We start from the raw sequence: 21,633 nt of genomic DNA, 5'->3' as shown, positions 1-21,633 counted from the left end.
GCCTTGAATGGCCTCATGTTTTGAGATCTTTTTCTAAAGCTTACTTATTTCGGAGGGAATCAGAGTCTGTGAATGTCTGAAATGTTCCTTCAGTCAGTGGACAGGGTGATGGTTAAAGTAACAACTAAACCAGTGGTCCCCAACCTTTAGGAGCACACAGACCACAGAGGCAGAAATTTGAATTATCATGGACCACTTGCAACCCCCCTACCCCCTGAACACAAAAAAATTAAATTAAATTAGGTAGTCCATGGGAGAGCACTCTGCCAGACACCAAAAGTGTTGGCAGCAGGTGGTCTGTTCTTCGCCATCTCTGGTGGGTGATAGGGAAGCATCTCACCGAGTGAGCGCTCCTCCACGGGTTAACACAGTGGTCATGTGGTCATGCAATTAATAAAATAATGATTTAGTTCATTCTAAATATATTATCCTGGTTAATTATAATTGATGTTGTAGTAGTTGATATTTGTTGGCAACCTTCAGTCTCGAAAGACTATGGTATCGTGCTCTGAAAGGTGGTTCTGGAACAGCGTCTAGTGTGGCTGAAAAGGCCGATTCGGGAGTGACAATCCCTTCCACACTGGGAGCAAGTGCAGTCTGTCCCTGGCCTGTCTCCCTGGCTATGGGCCTTCCTTCTTTGCCTCTTAGCCTCAGACTGTTGGCCAAGTGTCTCTTCAAACTGGGAAAGGCCATGTTGCACAGCCTGCCTCCAAGCGGGCCGCTCACACTTGTTGAGGTCCACTCCTAAGGCCTTCAGATCCCTCTTGCAGATGTCCTTGTATCGCAGCTGTGGTCTACCTGTAGGGCGCTTTCCTTGCACGAGTTCTCCATAGAGGAGATCCTTTGGGATCCGGCCATCATCCATTCTCACGATATGACCGAGCCAACGCAGGCGTCTCTGTTTCAGTAGTGCATACATGCTAGGGATTCCAGCACGTTCCAGGACTGTGTTGTTTGAAACTTTGTCCTGCCAGGTGATGCCGAGAATACGTCGGAGGCAGCGCATGTGGAAAGCATTCAGTTTCCTCTCCTGTTGTGAGTGAAGGGTCCATGACTCGCTGCAGTACAGAAGTGTACTCAGTAGTACATTGATAGTAGTAGTTGATATGGTGGCACTACAATGATGGAACTCCCTTTTTATTTGAGATCTCCACCCTCTAGCCTTCTGATGGCTGTAAAGTTTTCTTTTTCATGTGGCTTTTTTGTTACACTCCCAACACCACCCCCACTGATGTTGGTCTGTGTTCTTGACTATTATTTAGTCCGATAGTTTTTATGAACCCTATTGTTCTATATATGCTGCTTTATTGTATTGTTATTTTTTTTTTACATCAATACTTCATGCTTGATGTAAACTGTCTTGCCCCAGTGCCCCATTGTGGGTGGGGGGGGGGAGGATAGAAATCTTTTCAATAAAATTACTGGGTTAATGAACTTGTTTAGGCTGTAGTCCTGCATTTAACACTACTAACAGCCCAATCCTGAGCTGCCTGGGGTGCCCAGCCTCGACGGCACTGAGAACTGCTGCTGCCAGATCCTGAGCGTCCCGGGCTACCGCAGGAGGCACCTTGGGAGAAGGGGACTTTCATCCTCTTCCCCCGGGTAAGGTAAGCAGCCCCGCAATGGGACTACTCACTTTACCGCTGACCAAAAGGTTGGTGGTAAAGTAAAGGCACTCGTGTAGGGCGCTGAGCCCTCCACAAGCGCTTTGGATCCTGCAGAGCTCCGCAGACCCGCCTCCCTCCCTCCCTCCCCCGGCATGCCTCTAGCCTGCCCCCTCCCCATATCACACCTCCTCCCCACCCTCTCTCTGCTCCCGGCAGGCCTCCCCCTGCCCCTGTCCCCGCCCCTGCTTACCGTGCCGCGGCTCTGCGGTCCATGAGACTGCCGAGCCGCGGAGGCTGGGCAACCACCCCAAGCTAGCATCTTTTTTAGACCATGAGCCCTTTGGGGACAGAGAACCATTTATTGATTTTTATTTTTTTTTGCTGCACAAACTGCTTTATGGACTACTTTTTGATGAAAAAGATATATAAATATTCTTAATGATAATACATGGACCTGGGAATAAGTTGCATGGACGTCAGTGGGACTTTTCTTCTGAGGTGATATGCATAGAATTGTGCTGGTAGTGTGCAGTCCTGCCCCTAGGTTTACACAGCGTGCAACATTGAAGAAAGTAGGAGTTGTGCAGAAAGTAACACCACACAGGGTTGCATATACCTTCAAGCTATTACACTATATTCAGGCACAATCATCTCCTATGTTGTTCCTTTTCTCCCCCCATCCCCCGTGTTTTCACCACATAGTGACTGGACTTTCTAGTTGTACTTTGACTGTATTAGACATATGCCTAATACATTGTGAAAATACAAAGATAACATTCTTGGCATAGCACAGTTTTCAATGAGACTTCCTTCAGGCCTTTTCTAAAGAAACTGTTTGTCCTCATTTCTCCAATGCTGTTTCTGTAAACAGAAGTTGTATGCATTTCTGAGTAGTGAGCGCTAACTCTGCCCTAGAGAAGTCAGGCTGCTGCCCAGGTAATTGCAATGTATGGGGATAAATAGTAGGCAAATACATTCCATACCATACTGAAGGATTAGAGTACAAATTCTGCAGAGCAAGTTTATTAGAGCTTGCAATTTCTGGGAGTAATCCCCACTGAATCCAGGAGGGCTTACTTCAGAGTTAGCATGCATAGGATTGTGTCCTAAGAATCCCTAGTGTACCGTTAAAACACCTTTAGCACATAAGTATTGTGGGGTTATTATACCTTAAATTAAAACGCCTTATCAAATCACGGTCTGTCTGTGCAGAAAAAATAAAGTACATTTGGCATTTTACAAAACACTTGTAGGTAACATTATCAGTGCATAACTCTTGTCACACCAGTAGGTTTGTAACAAAAACCGTTTAGTTGCTGGAAGTGTTTTGACTTGTTAGAAGTTGTCTATGACAAAAAGTCATTTTTACAGGGTTGTAAAACTAGCAAACAACCTTTGCCTTCAGTTGTTGGATGCGTTTTGACTTGTTAGTCATCTTCAGGGACAGGAAGTTAGAAGTGAACGTAAAATGAATATAGCAAAGCACACTGTTCAGCTTCCACCACAGATATCACCATCTACTCTTGTCCTGAATTTTAAGAAACAACATGAAGGACAGTAAAGCCCATCAGTTGGACTGCTTCACACTTTTCCAGTGTGTTTCACTTTTGTACTATCCTCATCTACAGCTCTGTCAGTGGAGGCACAGTCAGTGTAAGAAACCTGCATTGGTCAGCATTTTCCTAAAACGCCTGGCGCCTGGTTCCTCCCTTGCAAAATGCGGCATGGGTTCTCTGCCTGTGTACCTCTCCTGCTTCATTTCCTCCGCCACCACTTCCCCAGCATACACACACACACTTAGCTTTCATCTACAAGTCTTTCTTGCAAAACTGTTTCAGACCCTGCATAATCTTTATACAGTGTACACACACAAACAATGCGTTCCTGTGCAAGTATGTATGCATTTTATTGTTTGAATCGCCGATTGTTATGACTTGTGTGGTGCTACACAAAACTTGAGCTGGAATGATATTGTGTTGATCATGGCAGTTCTAGTTCATGGAGTCTAGTTTTGGTCTCCTTGATGCATGACTTGATTCTTTTGTTTCTGTTAATTTGAAATGTACCATCATTAACATATCTGCTGGGTCTTGTTCCTCAGTCTTGTTGACCATCATTTCCCCTTAACCTTAGTCTTTTGACCCCAAGTCCCTGAATAATAACCCAATCCTATCCAACTTTCCAGAGCCAATGCAGCAGTGCCAGTGGGGCATGCACTGCTTCCTGTGACAGCGGGGACGGGGACGGGGGGCAGGGGTCACAGAAGCCTCCTCAAGGTAAGGGAACATTACTTTAGTGAGGGCCATATTGCAGCACATTGGTGCTGGAAAGTTGGATAGGATTGGGTCCTGAATGTAGGAAGAAAAAATGTATTTCTAGATTACTCATAGCATTGATGAGCAGAAGCTGATGTAATGGTAGCAAAGTCAGGGGTTTAAGCCACACCTTCACATACAGTGATTTTTTCTTAATTATTTAAAGTCCCTCGTGAGTGGATCTTTCTGTAGCAGGACACAATAAGAGCATTACCTTTCTCTTCAACATGAACAGATGTCCAATCTGCACTGCTAGCAATAACAGTCCCGCTTCCCGCTGCTGCAGATGTTTCTGCAAGAACGAAGGCTTTCAGCATTTCCATTTCATGGCAGCAACGCAAGCATTTCCATGAACTTCCTTTCCTGCCTATGTTTTCCCATTCATCATCTGCACAGTAGTTTTGAGACTGGAGCTCCGAGAAATAAGTGTACTCTAACTGACGTAAAGTTTCTAATGGATTTTGTGTTTCCTGGTTTTGCATTGAGCCTCACCATCCTTCTGTTGGTTACATACCACTTAAAATATCAGGCACATGGACTTGAAACAAAAGCAATGCTAGAGTGAGAGAAGAGGCAAATTCTGCATATTAAGGAAACATTTAAATGTGGTCTTCGATTTACAGGGTTTTATCTTTGCAGTATAGTTCTGTATGCAAATAAGTCACACTGGACACTGTGGGACTTCTGAGTAAATGTGTCTAAGATTGCACTGCAAGTGATTCTAGGTATAATTCAGCAACATATATCTTAGCCAATGTTGCTGGAAACATTCTTTGTAGTGCATGGATCAAATAGCCCAGGGGTTCTCAAACTTCTCGGGAGTAAAACTCCCAAGGTAAGACTTTGCAGGAGAGGGGGCAAAGGCAGTGACCTGGTCTCCAGGACTGTGTTGCTAAAGGGGGCCAAGGGGAGTGTTTTTACTTACTCAGGGCTGGTGTAAGATCCAGGAGTTGCGGGGAGTCCCATGCAACCCTCTACTGGGCTCCCTGAGTCTTAGATTACTGAAAAAAGTGATCATCAGAAGTGAAAAGCAAAACCAGAAGTGGTTTGTGATAGCTTTTTCTCAGTATTCTAAGACTCAGAGAGGCCTGCAGAGGGCTGCATGGGACTCCCACAACTCCTGGACCTTACACCAGCCCTCAGTAAGTAAAAACACCACACCTTCACCACTACCTCTCCCCTTCCCTTTAAGGGACCAGGGGCTGAGGCTCTCAGGCAGGGGTGTCACGATGCCCCGGTTTGAGAACCTCAGAAATAGCCCAATCCAGTGTTGACTGTGCAGTGGCAGAAGAGCAGGTTCATTACTCAGTGCTAGAGTGCTAGACTTCTGTGAGGTTGACTGTGAGGAGGGTTCTCTGCCCACTGTAATCTTCTTCAGATTCATTGAGTAGTGGAAGTGAATAGATGCAATTCAGTAATTTACTAGAAACCCAATCATGAATTAAGAAATGTCAATGTGTAAAATCAAGATAATGCAGTAAGCAAATAGTAATAAAAAGAATACATTTTGAGTAGAAGATGTGACCACACTGCAAGGAAATGAAGGTCATTTTCTTTACTGTCATGCAATATTTGGATCAGTATAAAAATCTCTGTCTGTGTTCTGTGCTGTCGTTGCTCTATCTGTGTTTAATCTTCTTAACTCAGCAATTTTGAATTTGAATTCACTTTATGGTCCTACTCATCATGCACCCTATTCCCGTTTACAGATTGAATGAGCAGATTTAATTTATTTTTGAATACTTCTTTTCAGTTGTTTAGTGAAACATAAAAATCCTGCAATTTTGTTCATGGCCCTTCATTATCTTGTCTCTTCCTATTGTAGGTTATTGAAGGAAAGTTGGCCCCTTTCCTTGGGAAGGTAATCAAGTTTGCCACCTCTCATGTGTACAGCTGCAGCCTTTGTAGCCAAAAAGGGTTCATATGCGAAATCTGTAACAACGGTGAAATCCTGTACCCTTTTGAGGACATTTCTACAAGCAGGTAAAGATCCTGATTTTTCTGTTATATGCATGCGTTGTTGTTGCAGTCAAATAGTGAAAAGTAACAGGGCTGACTCAGTCATAGCAAGAACCTAGCTCCATTTTCTTTTTTTCTGCAATTTGCATCTCTTCCATGTCGCCAAGAACCACTCTGCCTCAATTTCTTAACAGATCAAGAAGGAGTTAACCTGATCCAACCTTGTGTTTTTCTAGGTAACTAGAATGTTACCTAGGTAACAAATGTTTCCTTCCCTGGAACTTTGTAGTAGTCCCTGGAACTGTAGCAGACCAGTTGCTGCTTCTTGTAGAACTTTTGGAATGTTCTTCTACAAGTCATACTAGTGTGTGATGACATGGATGTATGATCAGGGTTGGTGTCAGAGGTTAGCTAGAAGGAAACTGACCCCAAACTCTCAGTGCCTGTGGTAGTGTCTAAACATCATCATGGGACAGGAGTGGGGGCACCCAGTGGGGAATTTTGCCCCAGAGCCCTCAGCAACTTAGCCCTGGCTTGGGGTATGTAATGAGAGAATTGCAATGCATGCACCTGTCTTAGAGGCACTGACTGTGTATTATGAATGAAGATCAGGATTGCTGCAGGGGCAGGGGGCAGCAGCCACGGACCTCCACAGCCCCGCGCCGGGGCAAAGCTCTGCGATAGCGCCCCCTGCTGGCTCTTGCCACCCCCACGCAGAAATCTCCCCCCCCCCCACTCACCAGAGGCTCATGGAGCCTCACATGACCTCTGCCCACATCGGGGAAGCCTGTCTGAAGTTCCCCAACGTTCCTGACGCTGTGCTTCTGGGAAACCGGAAGCACAGTTTCCACACCTGTCGGGAGCCTCAGAAAGGCTTCTGCAGGGTCCTAGCTGGCGCCTGGGGCTTTTCTCCCATAGAAGTCTATGGCAGGTATGCAACAGAGGAGTAGCAGCACCTCCCCAAGTGTGCTGCCTGGAGACAAAGGCCCCCCTTGACCCAGCCATCAGGTACGACTTAAGCCTGACTGTGGGAGAGAAGCATTGGAGCTTACCTTTTGCTTCATCTGCTCATAAAGGATAGTGCATTGGTAATTGCTAGGAAACAACTGTGTGCGTTCCCCCCCCCCCACTGCACCTAGGCTCAGGGCATTATGAGAGGTAGATGGGCAACCTGATCATGCCACATCTGAAGGCTGAGTCACAAATGTATGTCCATCCTTTGTTGTTTGCATATCATGTGATAACTTGCTTGTGTGAATGAACCCGTAGTGGTCAAACACTGTGCGGATGACTTTCATATCCCCTGTGTGAGTCATCACACGTAGAAAAATCAAGTTATACATATGGTGTTGATCAGCGCTTGGGCACTGTTCGCAGTACTGGGAGGTGGCCACAAACATTTTTCCCTGGGGCATTTGGGGGGCCGCTGTGAGATACAGGAAGCTGGACTAGATGGGCCTGTGGCCTGATCCAGTGGGGCTGTTCTTATGTTCTTAACTACAATTCCCAGAATGCCTTGCAGGTCTCTTGTTATCTGGTGTGCTCCCTGGGGCATTTGGTGGGCCGCTGTGAGATACAGGAAGCTGGACTAGATGGGCCTATGGCCTGATCCAGTGGGGCTGTTCTTATGTTCTTATATTTTGCTGAGAGTTTTTGATAGATAGAAGATTTCTGTGGCAATACGGACTATTTTCGAACTTTTACTGAGATTTATGCCTAATGCAGTTGTTTTCTTTTGCTTATGTTATTTTAAAAGATTGTTATCCTGCCTTTCTTAACCAGTAAGGAAAGCCTAAGGTGGCTTACAAAATATAGTACATCAGTACTAAATAAAACATCATATTGTTGACGTAAATAAGTAAATCCAATTATCAAACCACAAAACAAGGATGTCATGTTTTCGTTCTGCTATTTTCCCAATCTTTCTTAGGTTTGTTCTAGTTTTTGTTCATATGAAGTCACAGCCCTGAAGACAGATAAAATAAGGTGTGCTGCCAACTTAGATAAATGCTACAAGAGACAACAAGAAGGGAATCTCTCAGAACTACTACCACTTTAGAAGAAAATAGCAAATAAAAAAAAATTATAAGAATTCAAATTGAGGTTGCAATCTATTCACAGTTATGTGAAAATAAGCCCTAACAGAAAAATAATAGTTCTTACTTATAAGTAAACATGCACAGGATTGGGCTGCAAGACCGTGTAGGGCAAAGAGATCTACAACAGACTGATGAGGATAAAGCAACAAAATACTGGATATGAGAGCATTTCCTGGAAGTGTGTGCATGGTTTCCCAGCAGAATATTTAATTACTTACTCTGGGGTATGCTGTGCATTGAAATCACCTGCTAATTATCTCTGGATTCTGAACTCTTAATAAGTCTTTAAGCAACTTGTCATGCAGCTCGGATCAGAGATAGATGAACATAACTATTCCTTTGGTGTTACCAGTGGCAGCCAGGAATGTGTATTTATACTTGCACTATGCAGGCAGTATTTGCTAATGCTGATGTAATAGCATCACGTGCAACATAGGGCGCAATCCTAACCAACTTTCCAGCACTGGCATAGCTGTGCCAGTGGGGCATGTGCTGCATCCTGCAGCTGGGGGGCAATGGGGCAGTCACGGAGGCTTCCTCAATGTAAGGCAATGCGTTGCCCTTATATCAGTGCTGGAAAGTTGGTTAGAATTTGCGGCCATAGTGGTTAATAATGCTCTACAAAATGGAGTAGCTCAATGATTAGCTTGCTCATTACAGATTTGTGCTTCTCATCCTGGAGTATAAACAGGGCGTCATTGCATTTGAGGGAGAATTCTCACACTGGGATGAGCATGGGCATGTCTTCCACCACTGCAGTGCAAAAGTAATAAAGGTGTCTTTTCAAATGTCATGAATATCAATTTTGTTAGCAGGATCACAGTCCCACATTTCAGGAATAGTTGTTGCCTAAATCATTCAGTTCCACTTACCCAGAGTTTTCAGTTCTCACATTTACCTTGTGATATGCATAGCAATCTATACTAAGTCTGAGCATTTGCTACTATGGCAGAGTTAAGGATGGCAGGGGACTAATTCTCTCCTTGGTGCCTGATTTTATATGTTCTGTATCTACTTGGGAGCATGTAAGAATATTTTACCTGCAATTATCTGGAAAGACCACCTCTGTAAACACAAGAACTGGTGTTCGCTCTGGAGAGGTAATCATGCCAGTCTGCTGCAGCAAAACCAGTAGGACCTTCATGAGCAACAAATGGAGTCTGCGTTGGTGGGCCAAAAAGGGACTGAGGAGCTTGAGCACCTTCAACCAAGTTTTTCCTTGGTGGAGGAAGCCAGGCTGTGTTATACCTAAACAGTTTTCACTCATCCTTTTTCATTGTTCCTATAAGGGGAATTTATTAAAGTGGAAAAGTTTAGCAGCTTTTGCTTAGTAATATTTTCTTTTGGTTTGAAGTTCTACGTTTTTGACACTGTGGGTGTCTGTGACAATGTCCGTGTTTTACAGTGAAGCGCGTTGGTGGGCCTTGTTCCATATGCCACTGCCTTGACCTTTCTGCTTGCCAAAGTGTTCCTCTTTGGGGCGGGGGGGCTGCTAGCAGAGGAGAAACCAGAGTCATGACTTCCAGGTGGCCTTGGTGAGACCTGCCGGAGATTCTGTCTGCATTTCTCACATTCTAGTATTCTGTATTTCTGATGAAGAAGAAAGTCTGTCATAAAAGTGGTCCTTCTCAGGGTCCGTTTCCAATGCTGATTTTTCAAGACCTGTTTTTTTACTGAGGCAGATGAATCTTGGAGCAGGAGGACCCACCCCCATTGAGAAAGCTGAAGTTTCCATTTGCACAGGGCTGTTTGCTCAGCATTCATTTTTGTCAGTCCTTGAGCAAACAGAGCAAATACCTGGATAATGCACTCATCAGGCTTTGAATACACATATATTACATACCCTTTTCTTGCTAATCAGCGTGACACATTCCTTTGTTGGCCAAATGGTTCCAAAACAAACACAATCATTTTAGTTAATTAGCAGGGGTTTGTGGGCTGTGCCTGCCAGGCTCCTTACATCCTGTCTGACAATACACAACCCCCAAGTTTTGCTGTCTCAACTCTGTAGTTGAATGTTCCCAAATGTTGCTGCTGCCTTTTAAATTTGTGTTTGGTTTTGTTTTTTTCTTGTTTCAGGTTCTCCCCTTCTAGGGATTTCCTGGGTGTCAGCTTTTCAGCTTGTTAGAATAAGGTCTAAGTTTAGCAACAGTAAAATACAAGTGGGAGATATCTTCTGATTTCTATAGACTGTCCCAAAGCCTAATTTAAAAAAAAAAAAAAAAGACATATGCAAGAACTCGAAGCTGCTAGAAATAGTGCTTGTCATTTAGTAAACATCTCTAAGGGCACAATCCTTGGCATGTCTACTCAGAAGTAGTCCCATTATGTTCAATGGGGCTTACTCTCAGGAAAGAGTTACAGGATTGCAGCCTGAGTCCCAGAGACATAGTGTCAGGCTGTGATCATTCAGTGGGAATGGGGAAGAGCGCCCAGCACACGCTTTACAGTATATTGTGATTACTGTACAGGTTCCAGGGCTGAGCCCACCACACATATTACAGCAAAGATGTTCACAATAAAACTACAATACACAGTGCAGGTAGGTGTTCAGTTAAGAGCAGACATTCCAGAGATTGTCTGTGTAGAGAAACATTTCTGGATTCTTGGTGATTGCTTCGCCCCTCCCTCACTTCAGATTATATAGGACACTATGGTCTTGAACCAGGACTGCCAGCAGCTGGTCTCCAGCATCTTGCCTCCTACAACACCAGAGCTGCTCTTCTGCTGAAGGAGTTGCAGGTTGCACTGTGTTACCCTAGACCAGTATTTCTCAAACTGTGGGTTGGGACCTACTAGGTGGGTCGCGAGCCAATTTCAGGTGGGTCCCCATTCATGTCAATGTTTTATTTTTAACATATTAGAATTGATGCTCCCATGATATGTGACTGCATTTGGGGAAATGTTCCAGACCTGTACTTTTAACAAGCCACTGTGTATATTCTTTCTAACAATGATGGTCAATGGGACTTACTCTTGGGTAAGTGTGAGAAGGATTTCAACCTAGGATTGTGAAAAATGGAGTGGCGTAGCTAATGAATGTGTAGCCCGGTGTGGAGCTCAAAATGATGCCCTGGAAGTGATGTCACAACCGGAAGTGACATCATGCCCAGACTTTTTAAAAAGTGCAAATTGTTGGGCAACCTGCCTCCTCCCCCCAGCAGCTCACCACCCACTTGCTCTGCCACCTCCCCCCAGCCAGTGGCATAGCTAAGGCATCTATCTGTGACCTGGGATCAAAGAAGATTTTGTAGCCCCCCCTCCATGACAAAATCAAATTTAATTACATGGAAACGAGAGCTGACTCATATTAACACCTTATTGGTTCCATGCTGTATCATCATAACATCTCATTGGCTCTCAGAACAACCAGTTTCATAGGTCAGTTTGAAGTTAAAGAATCCACTTTTTGTTCATTTAAGGCAGTTGTATTTTCATTTTCTGGTTAATTGGCCATAACTTTTAATAGAAAACAGATATTCCAATGTGGTTTGTTTCATTGCATTCTGCATTAAATTACCTTTCCAGTGATATGTAACATGATGGTATTATTCATGCATACCAAGATTTTCCCCATTTTGGCCACTAGTGACAAGCTCAGCTTGTTGCCCCCCTGAAGCTTGTCGCCTGATGCGACTGCTACCCCCCTGCACCCCCTTAGCTACGCCACTGGAAAAATGTTCCTGCTTGATTATGTCACTTCCAGGCATGACATCACTTCTGGTGGGTCCTGACAGATTCTCATTCTAAAAAGTGGGTCCCGGTGCTAAATGTGTGAGAATCACTGCCCTAGACAGCTTGATGAGTTTCCACCCACTGATTCAGCCCATGGTCAGGAGAGGCTGGGAGGGAGCCGGTGCAGCCTCACCTGGTTCTATAAATCCTCAGCCCCAAAGGACAACCAGACACAAACTCTCTTCCTGCCACCTCCAGTTTGTGTCTTTACCATTTTGAGATGCTGTGTTCAGAGCAGTCGGCTCACTTTGCATTTCGTCTGTTTTGGGGGGCTTTCTTTTCTTTTTTATTTTCTTTTATAAAATGGGAAAAAGGAAAAGTCTTCAGTCTGAGCACCTTGGCTGCTCCTGAGGAGACTGCCAGAGACTGGGTCCCTATTCACTATTCCCTTCGCAGGAGCTGCCCCACCCTACCGCCCATATTAAGAATGGCTTTCCTACAGGAGTACATTGAAACACGGGCTCTGATTTGTGGAAAATGGAAGACCTCCCCTAAGAGATGCAAAAGATGCTTCCTGCACCAGGGTTGTTTGAAGAAACAGTGCTCCACCCACTTGCTTCTAGTGGCTACAGCTGCAATAGGGTTACCATGAACTGTGGCTTCTTCCCTGTGGGACTACCACTGGCTAAGCCAAGCATGTGACTCAACCTGTAGCTGCCTGTCTAAAGTCTTGTGTCATCTCCAAAACCACAATGTCTGCTTTTTTTTTTTAATTTGTCACATTCCTCCACAGTTCCATTGTATGTCTGCACAAAAGGATTTGATGAGGAGAGGAGAGAGGCTCACCCACAATGAGGCTGTTTTGTAAATAGGTCTCCTGACAGCTGTGTCGCAGGAACCCCTTCTCCTAACACAGGTGTTTTGCATGGCCTGCAGTTATTAGAGAAGAGCCTGCTGTAGCTTCAGGCACTGGTCTTGGCAGAAAAAAAGAGCTTTTCATCCTTTGACTGAAGTTTTGGGCAGTTCCACAACCATAATAAGAACTTCTTGCTGTGATTGGAAGTTCTGTACCAGTAGGCTGCAGATAGACAACACTTCAGCTTGTGAATGCCTGTCCTGTTCATCTCCTCTAGATTACAGTTGAGCTATACAACACAACACAGCAACACAAAACGGAACATCAACTTCTTAAACTCCAGATTGTTCTCTTCTTCCCCCACTTATATTTGTTGTTGTTGCTTTTATTGCCAGGCTCCAGTTTTCCCTGTGGAAAAAGCATAGTAAATGTGATGTGCTGTGATGTACTTGTAGACAAGATGAGAGATAATGACTGGCCCAAGGTCACCCAGGAAGCTTCATGGGCTGATTGGGGATTATGATCCTGGATCTTCCAGGTCTAAGTCCAACTCCCAAACCACTATAGATAAAGGATCACCCTTTATATAACTCTCATCCCTTTATATTATGGAGAGAAACACTTTCTGTCCCTATATGGAAAATACTTGGTGTCCAAACACTTAGGTCTCCACTATAGACTCGATGAAATCTTGTCCGCAATCTCAATCAAAACTAAAACTTTGTAATGCCAATTTAGCCTCCAAGAAAAGGGGAATCCAAAGCATTCAGAGTCATCTTCAATCATTGAACTGTTTTTGTCATGAACGTTTTTGATCAATTCAGATTTATGTTCTTGAAATATAGCCCCATTGTAACTTGTTTTGCCTTAGTCACAACCACTGACTTCTGTTTCCTTACAAACTTAAATCCTTCCCAGTATTTTAGTAATATGTATAATACAGCACTAATTGGCAGTTCCTTATGAAGGCTTGAAACCATATTTCATCAGTCTTATCTGATTAGAAATGCCTATCCTGTTGGTTCTACTTAAAGTTCTCTGTCTACATGCAAACGTTGTCATGAGTGTGATTTTTCCTGCAAATCTTTATGCTACATTAAATCATTTTGTCTTTAAGGCAACACTGGTTAAGTCCAGTCCACCTATGCACTTGGTGGAATATATTTCTGAGTAAACATGCATAGGATAGTTCTGATACATGTATTATTTTGGAATGAGCATCTTCCTTCCATTGTAACTGTTCAGTGTATTATAAGAGGTAGTTTGGAAGTGAGGATACCTGGACCTGATTCCTGCATGGAATGAATGGTTTGTGGAATGTTTTTTGGAGCATTTAGGCATGAATGTTGCTTGATTTTAAGGACTATCTATAAAACGTGTAATTCATATTTGTTCTTCCCAATTGCACTGGGTATAATCATCCCTTCCCGCTCCTTCTTGGATCAAGGAATGAACTCCATAATGATGTTGTTGGGGAGGGGCAGATCTGCTACATTGCAATGGGTTTGAATGATGTATTTGCTCTCAATTTTAGTCATGAGCCTTCTCTCCCTTTCTCTGTCTCTTTCCTGGTTTAAGTATTTTTCTGTAGCAAGGGCAGGTGTCCTTCACGTTTCCATAATCCTGCAGGCGTCCATTTCAACAGAAATTCCTGATAAGCTTTTACATTCTCCAGTTGACTGTGAAGAGTGATCAAAAGAAAGGAAAGGGAGAGGCCATGAATGAATGCAAAATGACACTCTCATCAATCATTAGACTCCAGCAATTCCCAAGCAATTGTAAATCACTAACCAAAGGGGAATTAGCCTGATAAAATCCGCATTAGTGTCAGATGTGGACGATTTAAAAATTTAAAGGCACAACTGTTTTCTTTGGCTGTCATCTAGGCTCTCACATGGGTTGCCTGCATGTGTCCCAGTCCAGTAAAGAATGGATAACATGCTTAGGTTAAGCTTGTAAAATCCGCAAGAGATTTCAAGATTAACCAAAAGTGAACAGCTGCAATCCTGCATGGAGTCAGGCGGCTGAAATGGCATCGACTTCACTCACTGTGCAGGATTGTAGCTTAACTGCCCTGCCAGACCACTGCCAAAACACGCAGACCTGCAAGGAACATTTCGTCTTCTCCTTGCGGAGACTCTGCTGCATCCAACCTCCTCTCTGTTGCATGCAGACTCCTCTCTGTAGCTGCCTTTGGGCTCGGTGCCATCCAGCTTTCCAGCACTGATGTGGCTATGCTAATGTGCTGCATCCTGTGGGGGTGGTGGGAAGTCATGGAGGCTTCCTCATAGTAAGTGAATGTTCCCTTACTTGCATTGGGGCTGGAAAGTTGGATAGGATTGGGCCCTTCGAGTGAATGAGAGGAAGTTGACTTTGAGGTGGTATCAGTAGAGGACTGGCCTACTTATCAGTTATGACTTGATTCTCTGGAGAGTGGGGTGAGAGGCTAATGCTCTATAAATAGTGAAATATCTGATTTTTGTGTTCACAGGTGTGACAGTTGTGGTGCCGTCTTCCATGCAGAATGCAAGGTGAAGTCTGTACCATGCCCCAGGTGTGTGCGGAGGGAGCTTCAGATGAAGCAGAAGTCTTTCTGGAGGAGACTCAACCTGGACGAGAGCCTGGAAGAGGCTTGCAACATGTTTGAGCTGTCCTATCAGAACACATGACTTGAAGGACTCAGCTGGCAACTTGCAGGGCAGGAATCCCATTCCTACTGTAGAATGGATGCTGACGAGGCATCTTTGCGCTGCCAGGCAGAATCCTTTACTGCGAACAGGCTGGCTGATATTCACCTTTCAGTTATTGAACATCCGGGGCCAAAGGTACAAAGCAGATGTGAAGCTACATGGCATCCATGATGTCTAGGTGAACCAGCTGGTCTTAAACCAAATGTAGTCTACTTGAAATATTTCCTGTTCTCTTTACATTTACTGTTAGAAACATCTTATGTGTGTATGTGTTATTTATTATTATGCTTCCAGGTGAAATCTGTTGCAAAATAGTAAAGGTAGCAGCTCTATTTAAAACCTGTTGGAAATAGTCTATGGGATGCCTGTGAATTGGTATTAGTGGGTTTTTCCCAGCTTAGTGCTGATGTTTTAGAGAATGGAACTTAATATTTTCCTCTCCGTCCCTAAAAAAAAACAACCTTCAATTTTAGATTCCCTTCTGGATGTGCAGTTCTTGTGCCCTGTGTAAACGAAGTGCTAGGTGCTCGTTCCATCTGCAGCACAGCTGCTGCTGATTAAGGAAGTCACCACAGCAACTTTCTCTTTTAGGATGGTCACAATTTTATACCTGTACAACATTCCAATATGCTAATTCCAGTCCCTTTTGTTTTCTCACATGTAATGAGATATGCAAAATGGTGAGCTGTCATCGTGTTTAGAACTCCTTAGGGCAGTGGGGGAGGGAGGAGGTTCTGCCTGTCTTTCTGCTGCGCTTTCCTTTGGTTTCTACTTGATAGGCACATTTACAAAGAGTCAGAAAACCTTCTGTTGGGAAGGCTAATACTCCAAAGCAGCAAGGGAAGGCCATACCTCACACACCTAATGTCCAGCAGTTGGGGCTTCTTGCACAGTTTCCAACTCAGGATCAGGAACCACACTGCTCATGGCTCTTGCCTATGTTGAACTAGTAGCACATAACACCTTGTCCATCTATTAATCTGTCTCCGGATTGCATCCCATGAATCCTGCCCTATCTGATACTTAAGGACCCGTTAAAAGAAGTGCACTATACATACTTGCTGTCACCTTGTATATTTGCATACATGGATCTTTTGTGCATTTAAATTTCTCCAGTCGTGTTAATTTAGGAGCTTCCATGTCTCTAAACAGTTGTTGGCTCAAGGCCACTATGTAAACACAAAAGAGCTCCACCAGTCTAACTTACTGAAACCTAGACATTCTCCCAGTGGAATTTCTCGAGCCATTTTTTTACCACTTACAGTCTCTGAAATCCTTTATTATCCAGTATCTCCCTTCCTTCATTGGTTTCCCACATACATATATGTAGATGTAAACATGATTACACAGTTCCAAGAAACAAGTACATAGTGATATAAAAACAGCACTCGTTTGCATGTATAGTATACCCTTGAGCAAACCCAAGTATGTTTGCTCTGTTGCTGTCCACCCCTCTAACCTATCAATCTGACACCTTCATCTTAGATTGGTTGCATTTAAAAAAGAGAATCCTGAACTCTAACCTTAATGTGCCTTTTGACCATGGAGATAAATGTAAAGCATCTACCTAAGAAATAGTAATTATAAGCCACAGGTATGGGAGGCTGGTGCACAAGTGAATGGCAAAATGGGAAAAGTGAATGAATGGGAAAATATTTAAATTTACTTCTAATAATGATTATTTAAACTAAAGGCTTTAAGGGAAAAATAGCAGAATCTAATGACTCTGTTTTTTTTTTTAATTTTTAGACAGGGGTTGCACTTTGACAGATAACTCCTGTGTCCACATACATGCACAGATATGAACAAGTAGTGTGTATAGCTGGCTCTATGACAAATCCTGTGAACTGTACTGGAACAATATCTGAAGCATAGCGGGTCACAGGAGTCCATTGTCTATGCATAGGGACTTTGCAAATGTATTGCTATCACATTGCGTAGAATATGTCACTTGAGAAGTTAAGGCAACTTGTGCTAATGGGGAAAAAATTATCTGAAAACAGAATCGAATATTGCATTCAGTCATGGAAAAAGGGAAGTAGCAAACATTAGTTTTTGACCGTGATGGTCAACAAGCTTTGAAATATCTGGATTCCACTTGTACACTGAGATATAGTTGCTAATGCCAATTTAACAATACAGTTTCTGCTGTTTTCAGTTTGTGATGCTTGCTTCTTTGCTCTGGTGCATAAGCCATGCAAATCCCACCCAAAGTGAAAAGAACTTTTCACAGGCAGCATGTCTCATATATTGTACTATTATAAGGTTAAATATTAGTTTTTATGCTGGGTGTTTGCAGTCCATGTGAGAGACAAAGAGCAGGATTTTGTTTTTTCTATACTTTTTGAAGCACAGTATGAAACGAATATCAGATCAACAGCAGCAGCCACAGTCCCATTCATTACAATGGCAAAATAGGACATTGTTTAGGGCCTGTAGGTTTTCCCCTCTATAGCTGTTAGCAACTATGGGAGTGCAGTTTGATTCAGGGAATTGGCCAGAGGAATCAGACTATGGGCACAATCCTAATCCCTTATGTCAGTGCTTTCCAGCACTGGCATAGCGGTGCCAATGGGACGTGTGCTGCATTCTGCAGTTGGGTGTCACTCACGGAGGCCTGCTCAAAGTAAGGGAATGTTTGTTTCCTTACCTCAGAGCTGCATTGCCCTTATGTCAGTGCTGGAAAGCACTGTCATAAGGAGTTAGGATTGCGCCCTTAGACTCTATCTACACTGCAGTTCCTATTCAAGGTAGGGACCTACATGACTCCTTTTGGAGGATATAAATAACATTGGGAATTTCAATTCAGAATTTGCCCCTGAATTTATTCATGAATTTTTAAAAATGGAGCACAAAATCTTGTTTATTGGGCAAGTTTATTGGGTTAAAAGATCTAAGTTAGAAGTATTATCCTGCATTATTAGTTGATTAATAGTGGATGTGCCTATTTTAGGAGAAGTCTGTGCGTACCTGTTAAAGTGGCACGAGCAAACCATACAAGATAATTCTGAAGCATACAACAACTCCTTCAAAATAACGAGACAGTTGCTTAGAGATGGCACATATGGTGGGTGAGGCTAGGCAACATTTTTGGCTTCTTTAAAATTATTCAAGAAAATTATTTTTCCCGGGTTTTGGTTTTTTGTTTTTAAATCACCATTTCTTTGTGATGTAGTGCTTTATCTTTTTATTTAGCATTTTCTGTACCAATAAGATCTTACCAAGCCATCACAAGAAGATGTTTTTCTGCCACTGCTGCTAAATGGTGCCTTAGACTTGGCAAATATTCAAGAGCCTTTCATCTCTGTCTTCTTTATCACTGAAAATTAGAGTAAGTGACAAATTTCCAAATCCAGTCTGGACTGTGGTGTGCCTACTTCAGCGTTTCTCAACATTTGTCTCTCTGTTTCTTTGCATGGTCCACCTATTAGAAATACCACTGGAAATGACTGCTGATGGTGTCATCGCCAGTTACGTCTGGGTTGGGAGGCCGGATCCGATGTGACAAACACTAATAAGAGGCTCGGGGTGGATGGGAGGGCTTTTCGAGCACGAAAAGTGCTCTCTAGAGCTCTGCCCGCCAAGCCTCTGACTACTGTTTCTTGCTTTGTGTCACTGGTCTTGCAAGTGGCAGGTTCCAGGGTCCTGCAAGTACCACCAGACACCACCACATCAAGTACCATCTCTGGTTCCCATATCACTGGTTGAGAAACACTGGACTAGTTGAATCAATGCACATTCCAATTCTAGTATCACAATTCTCTCCCTGGTTCCTGTTTAGGTTTAACACCTTTTTAAAAAAAAAAAAAAAAGACAGAATTGTCATCAGTGCAGAAAATAAGGAGTTCCTAATGAATCTCTGTTGCCAGTGGTATTTGATGACAGGGTTATCTTGGCTGCTCTCTGCCCTTCGACTGGTAAAAGTAGAAAAAGAGAGTTTTTCAGGATATGATGTCATATCCTGTCCCTTACAAGCCTGATACCAGGAATTCAACATTGGGGTTGCTTCATGCCAGATTGGGGATGCAGCATTTTCTGTTGGAAGGTTTACTCAAATTGAATTATGTGAATTTAATTGCTTTGGCTATTCCAAATTGCTTTGGCTATACCCACCCACACAAAGAATTTTTCAGAGGCAGAAATCCATGTTTAAAATTGTATTATAATACCAAGATTTTTGTTTTGTTTTGCCATGTAGAAAACAGAAAGTTTCCGTTTTCCTGAGGATCTTTATAGTTTATAGTTGATTTGTAGATGCTGACAGGAATTCAGAGAGACAATTGATTAACTTGCAGTGCAATCCTGGGCATGTCTAGTATGGAGGAAAGCCCATTGAGTCCAAAGGGGCTTACTCTTAGGTATGTGTGTAGAGAATTGCAGCCTAGTGTGTTAGTTATTTGCTCTTCTCTGTCTGTCTAACTTATTTAAATGTGGCAGTAATTATTTTGTTATTCATATAAATAACAAGGATAATACCACCCCACCATTTATCTTTCTCGGTTTTATACTGCCCTACTTCCAAGGAGCTTGAGATGGTGTACATAATTCCTTCCTTCCTTTTGTCTTCACAACAACCCTGTGAGGTAGGTGAGGCTGAGAGAGAGTGACTGGTTCAAGGTCACCCAGGAAGGCATGTGGCTGAGTGGGAATTTGAATCTGGATCTTCCTGTTTCCTGCAAAGGAATTCCGTATGTGACAATTCTGTGACAATTCAGATACCTCCATTGCCCTCCTAGGGTGTTTTCAAGGAAACAGGGTTTCCTGAAGCAAGGAGTTAGAGTATCCAAGTCTGCACTTGTGGTGGATCTGTGGACCACTAACAGATTCCAAACACTAGCATAGAGGAACTATACAGCAAGAACATTTTTGGATGGGGTTCCCACTCCCGGGTGTTGGCCACTGTGTTGAGCATTACAACTTGAGCCTGTTTCTGCATGGAAGAGAATTGCATGCTTCTTCTGGACTATGCCACTTCAGACTGTGGTTTGGGAAATTTTGCATTTGACTGCTCCCAGGTCTTTTTTTAAAGATGAAATTAAAAGATCCTTCGCATGGAAAAAATAATAAGCTGAAGAGAGAGATTCAGTTCAGTCTTCTTGGTATGGTATTTTTCTATGTAGAGGAGAGATGTTTTTCCTCTGTGACAGACCACTGAAATGTTTACCTAGAAGTGGAACTATCAGAATCAAATTTTAATCATTTGATTCTGTTGAATGTATAACCTTGTCTTTTGAATGGTCAGTTTTACTGCCTACAAGGAACCTACAGAATTAGAATTTGCCTTCTGATTTTGTCCTGTAGGAGAGCCTTAATATTGATGTCATCAGTAACCTTAATATTAAGACAATTTGTCCTCATTCTGCGTTTCTGAACCAAGTTGCCATTCTGTGCACAATTTCCTGGGAGTATGACCACTGAACCCAGTGGGTATTACTTATGAGTAAATATGAATAGGCTCACAGTGCATATTAACTGTGTACCTTGTCCCTTAGCATTGGAGAAAGCGGGCAGAAACAAAGAAGTGCTAAGATTGGAATGATCCAGAAAAGGCATTTCATGCTTTGAAAGGGATCGTCGCTCAGTGTGGAAGGCCCAGTTTCAAATCAGTTAAAAAGATCTTAGGTAGGACACCTTTCTGAGACCTTGAAATGACCATTGCCAGTCTGAGTAAATGACAGTGGGCTAAATGAGCCAATGACTGGATATAAGAAAGGGCAGCTTCATAGGTTTGTCAGTATGGAGTACCAATAAATCGTGTTACTCACTGTCATTATTGTTTCCAAAAAATACAGACTGTTCCATAATTGGTTTGCATAATTATAGCAACAGCAGAGTCATTCTTGATGGAGCTCTTGAAGATTACACATTTATTTTGACTGATTTCTTGAAGGACTAGCCCATTGGGAATGCTTCTCAGCTGCGTGCAAAAAAAAATGCAGGGAAAATGTTGCTCTAGGGAACAGAGGCTGCCAGGGAAGCATCTGTCATCTACTATTTTTGTTTGTTTCCCTTTATACCAGTAGGAGAAATCTTGTTTAAGAAGGGCCCTGTTGTTTTAGAGTCAGCTCACATGTTCACCATTGAATTTCATGCATACATTCAGTGGAGCATTAGTATGATGTGGGTGCATGCATGTTGAGCCATAAAGGAGTTCTCCCAGTTCTCATTATCTCACCAATACTTTTTTGAGGGTAAAGAACATGGAAAGTGGGAGTGCGTGCATATAGCCCATATTATATATGTAGTATTGTGATGCATGCATGGTGCCTGGGTTTACATGCAGCCTTGTTCCCCATCAGATGTATAGAATTATTATAATGTTGACAGTCTGAACTGGCATTTAAATCTCATTGTAGTACCAGAAGGTAACATATAAAAGCATTTCACCTGCAGAAAAATAGGATCACTTCTCACTAGGATTGCATTGCATTA

General features: G+C 43.0%; 1 protein-coding gene across 1 annotated transcript in view; it reads left to right on the top strand.

The window, feature by feature from the left end:
- The window catches only part of PLEKHM3 (pleckstrin homology domain containing M3), a 76,576-nt gene extending 60,313 nt beyond the window's left edge, over positions 1–16,263 (top strand). Inside the window, exons 6-7 of the mRNA XM_066637769.1 lie at positions 5,748–5,905; positions 15,003–16,263. Coding sequence (XP_066493866.1) covers positions 5,748–5,905; positions 15,003–15,180 — 336 coding nt within the window. The 3' untranslated portion in view covers positions 15,181–16,263. The remainder of the gene's footprint in view (positions 1–5,747; positions 5,906–15,002) is intronic.
- The last annotated feature ends 5,370 nt before the right edge of the window (positions 16,264–21,633 follow it).

Source organism: Tiliqua scincoides, chromosome 1, assembly GCF_035046505.1.
Source record: "Tiliqua scincoides isolate rTilSci1 chromosome 1, rTilSci1.hap2, whole genome shotgun sequence".
Classification (NCBI taxonomy): domain Eukaryota; kingdom Metazoa; phylum Chordata; class Lepidosauria; order Squamata; family Scincidae; genus Tiliqua; species Tiliqua scincoides.
The sequence above is the reverse complement of the archived record's forward strand: the minus strand, read 5'-3'. Positions and strand labels throughout refer to the sequence as shown.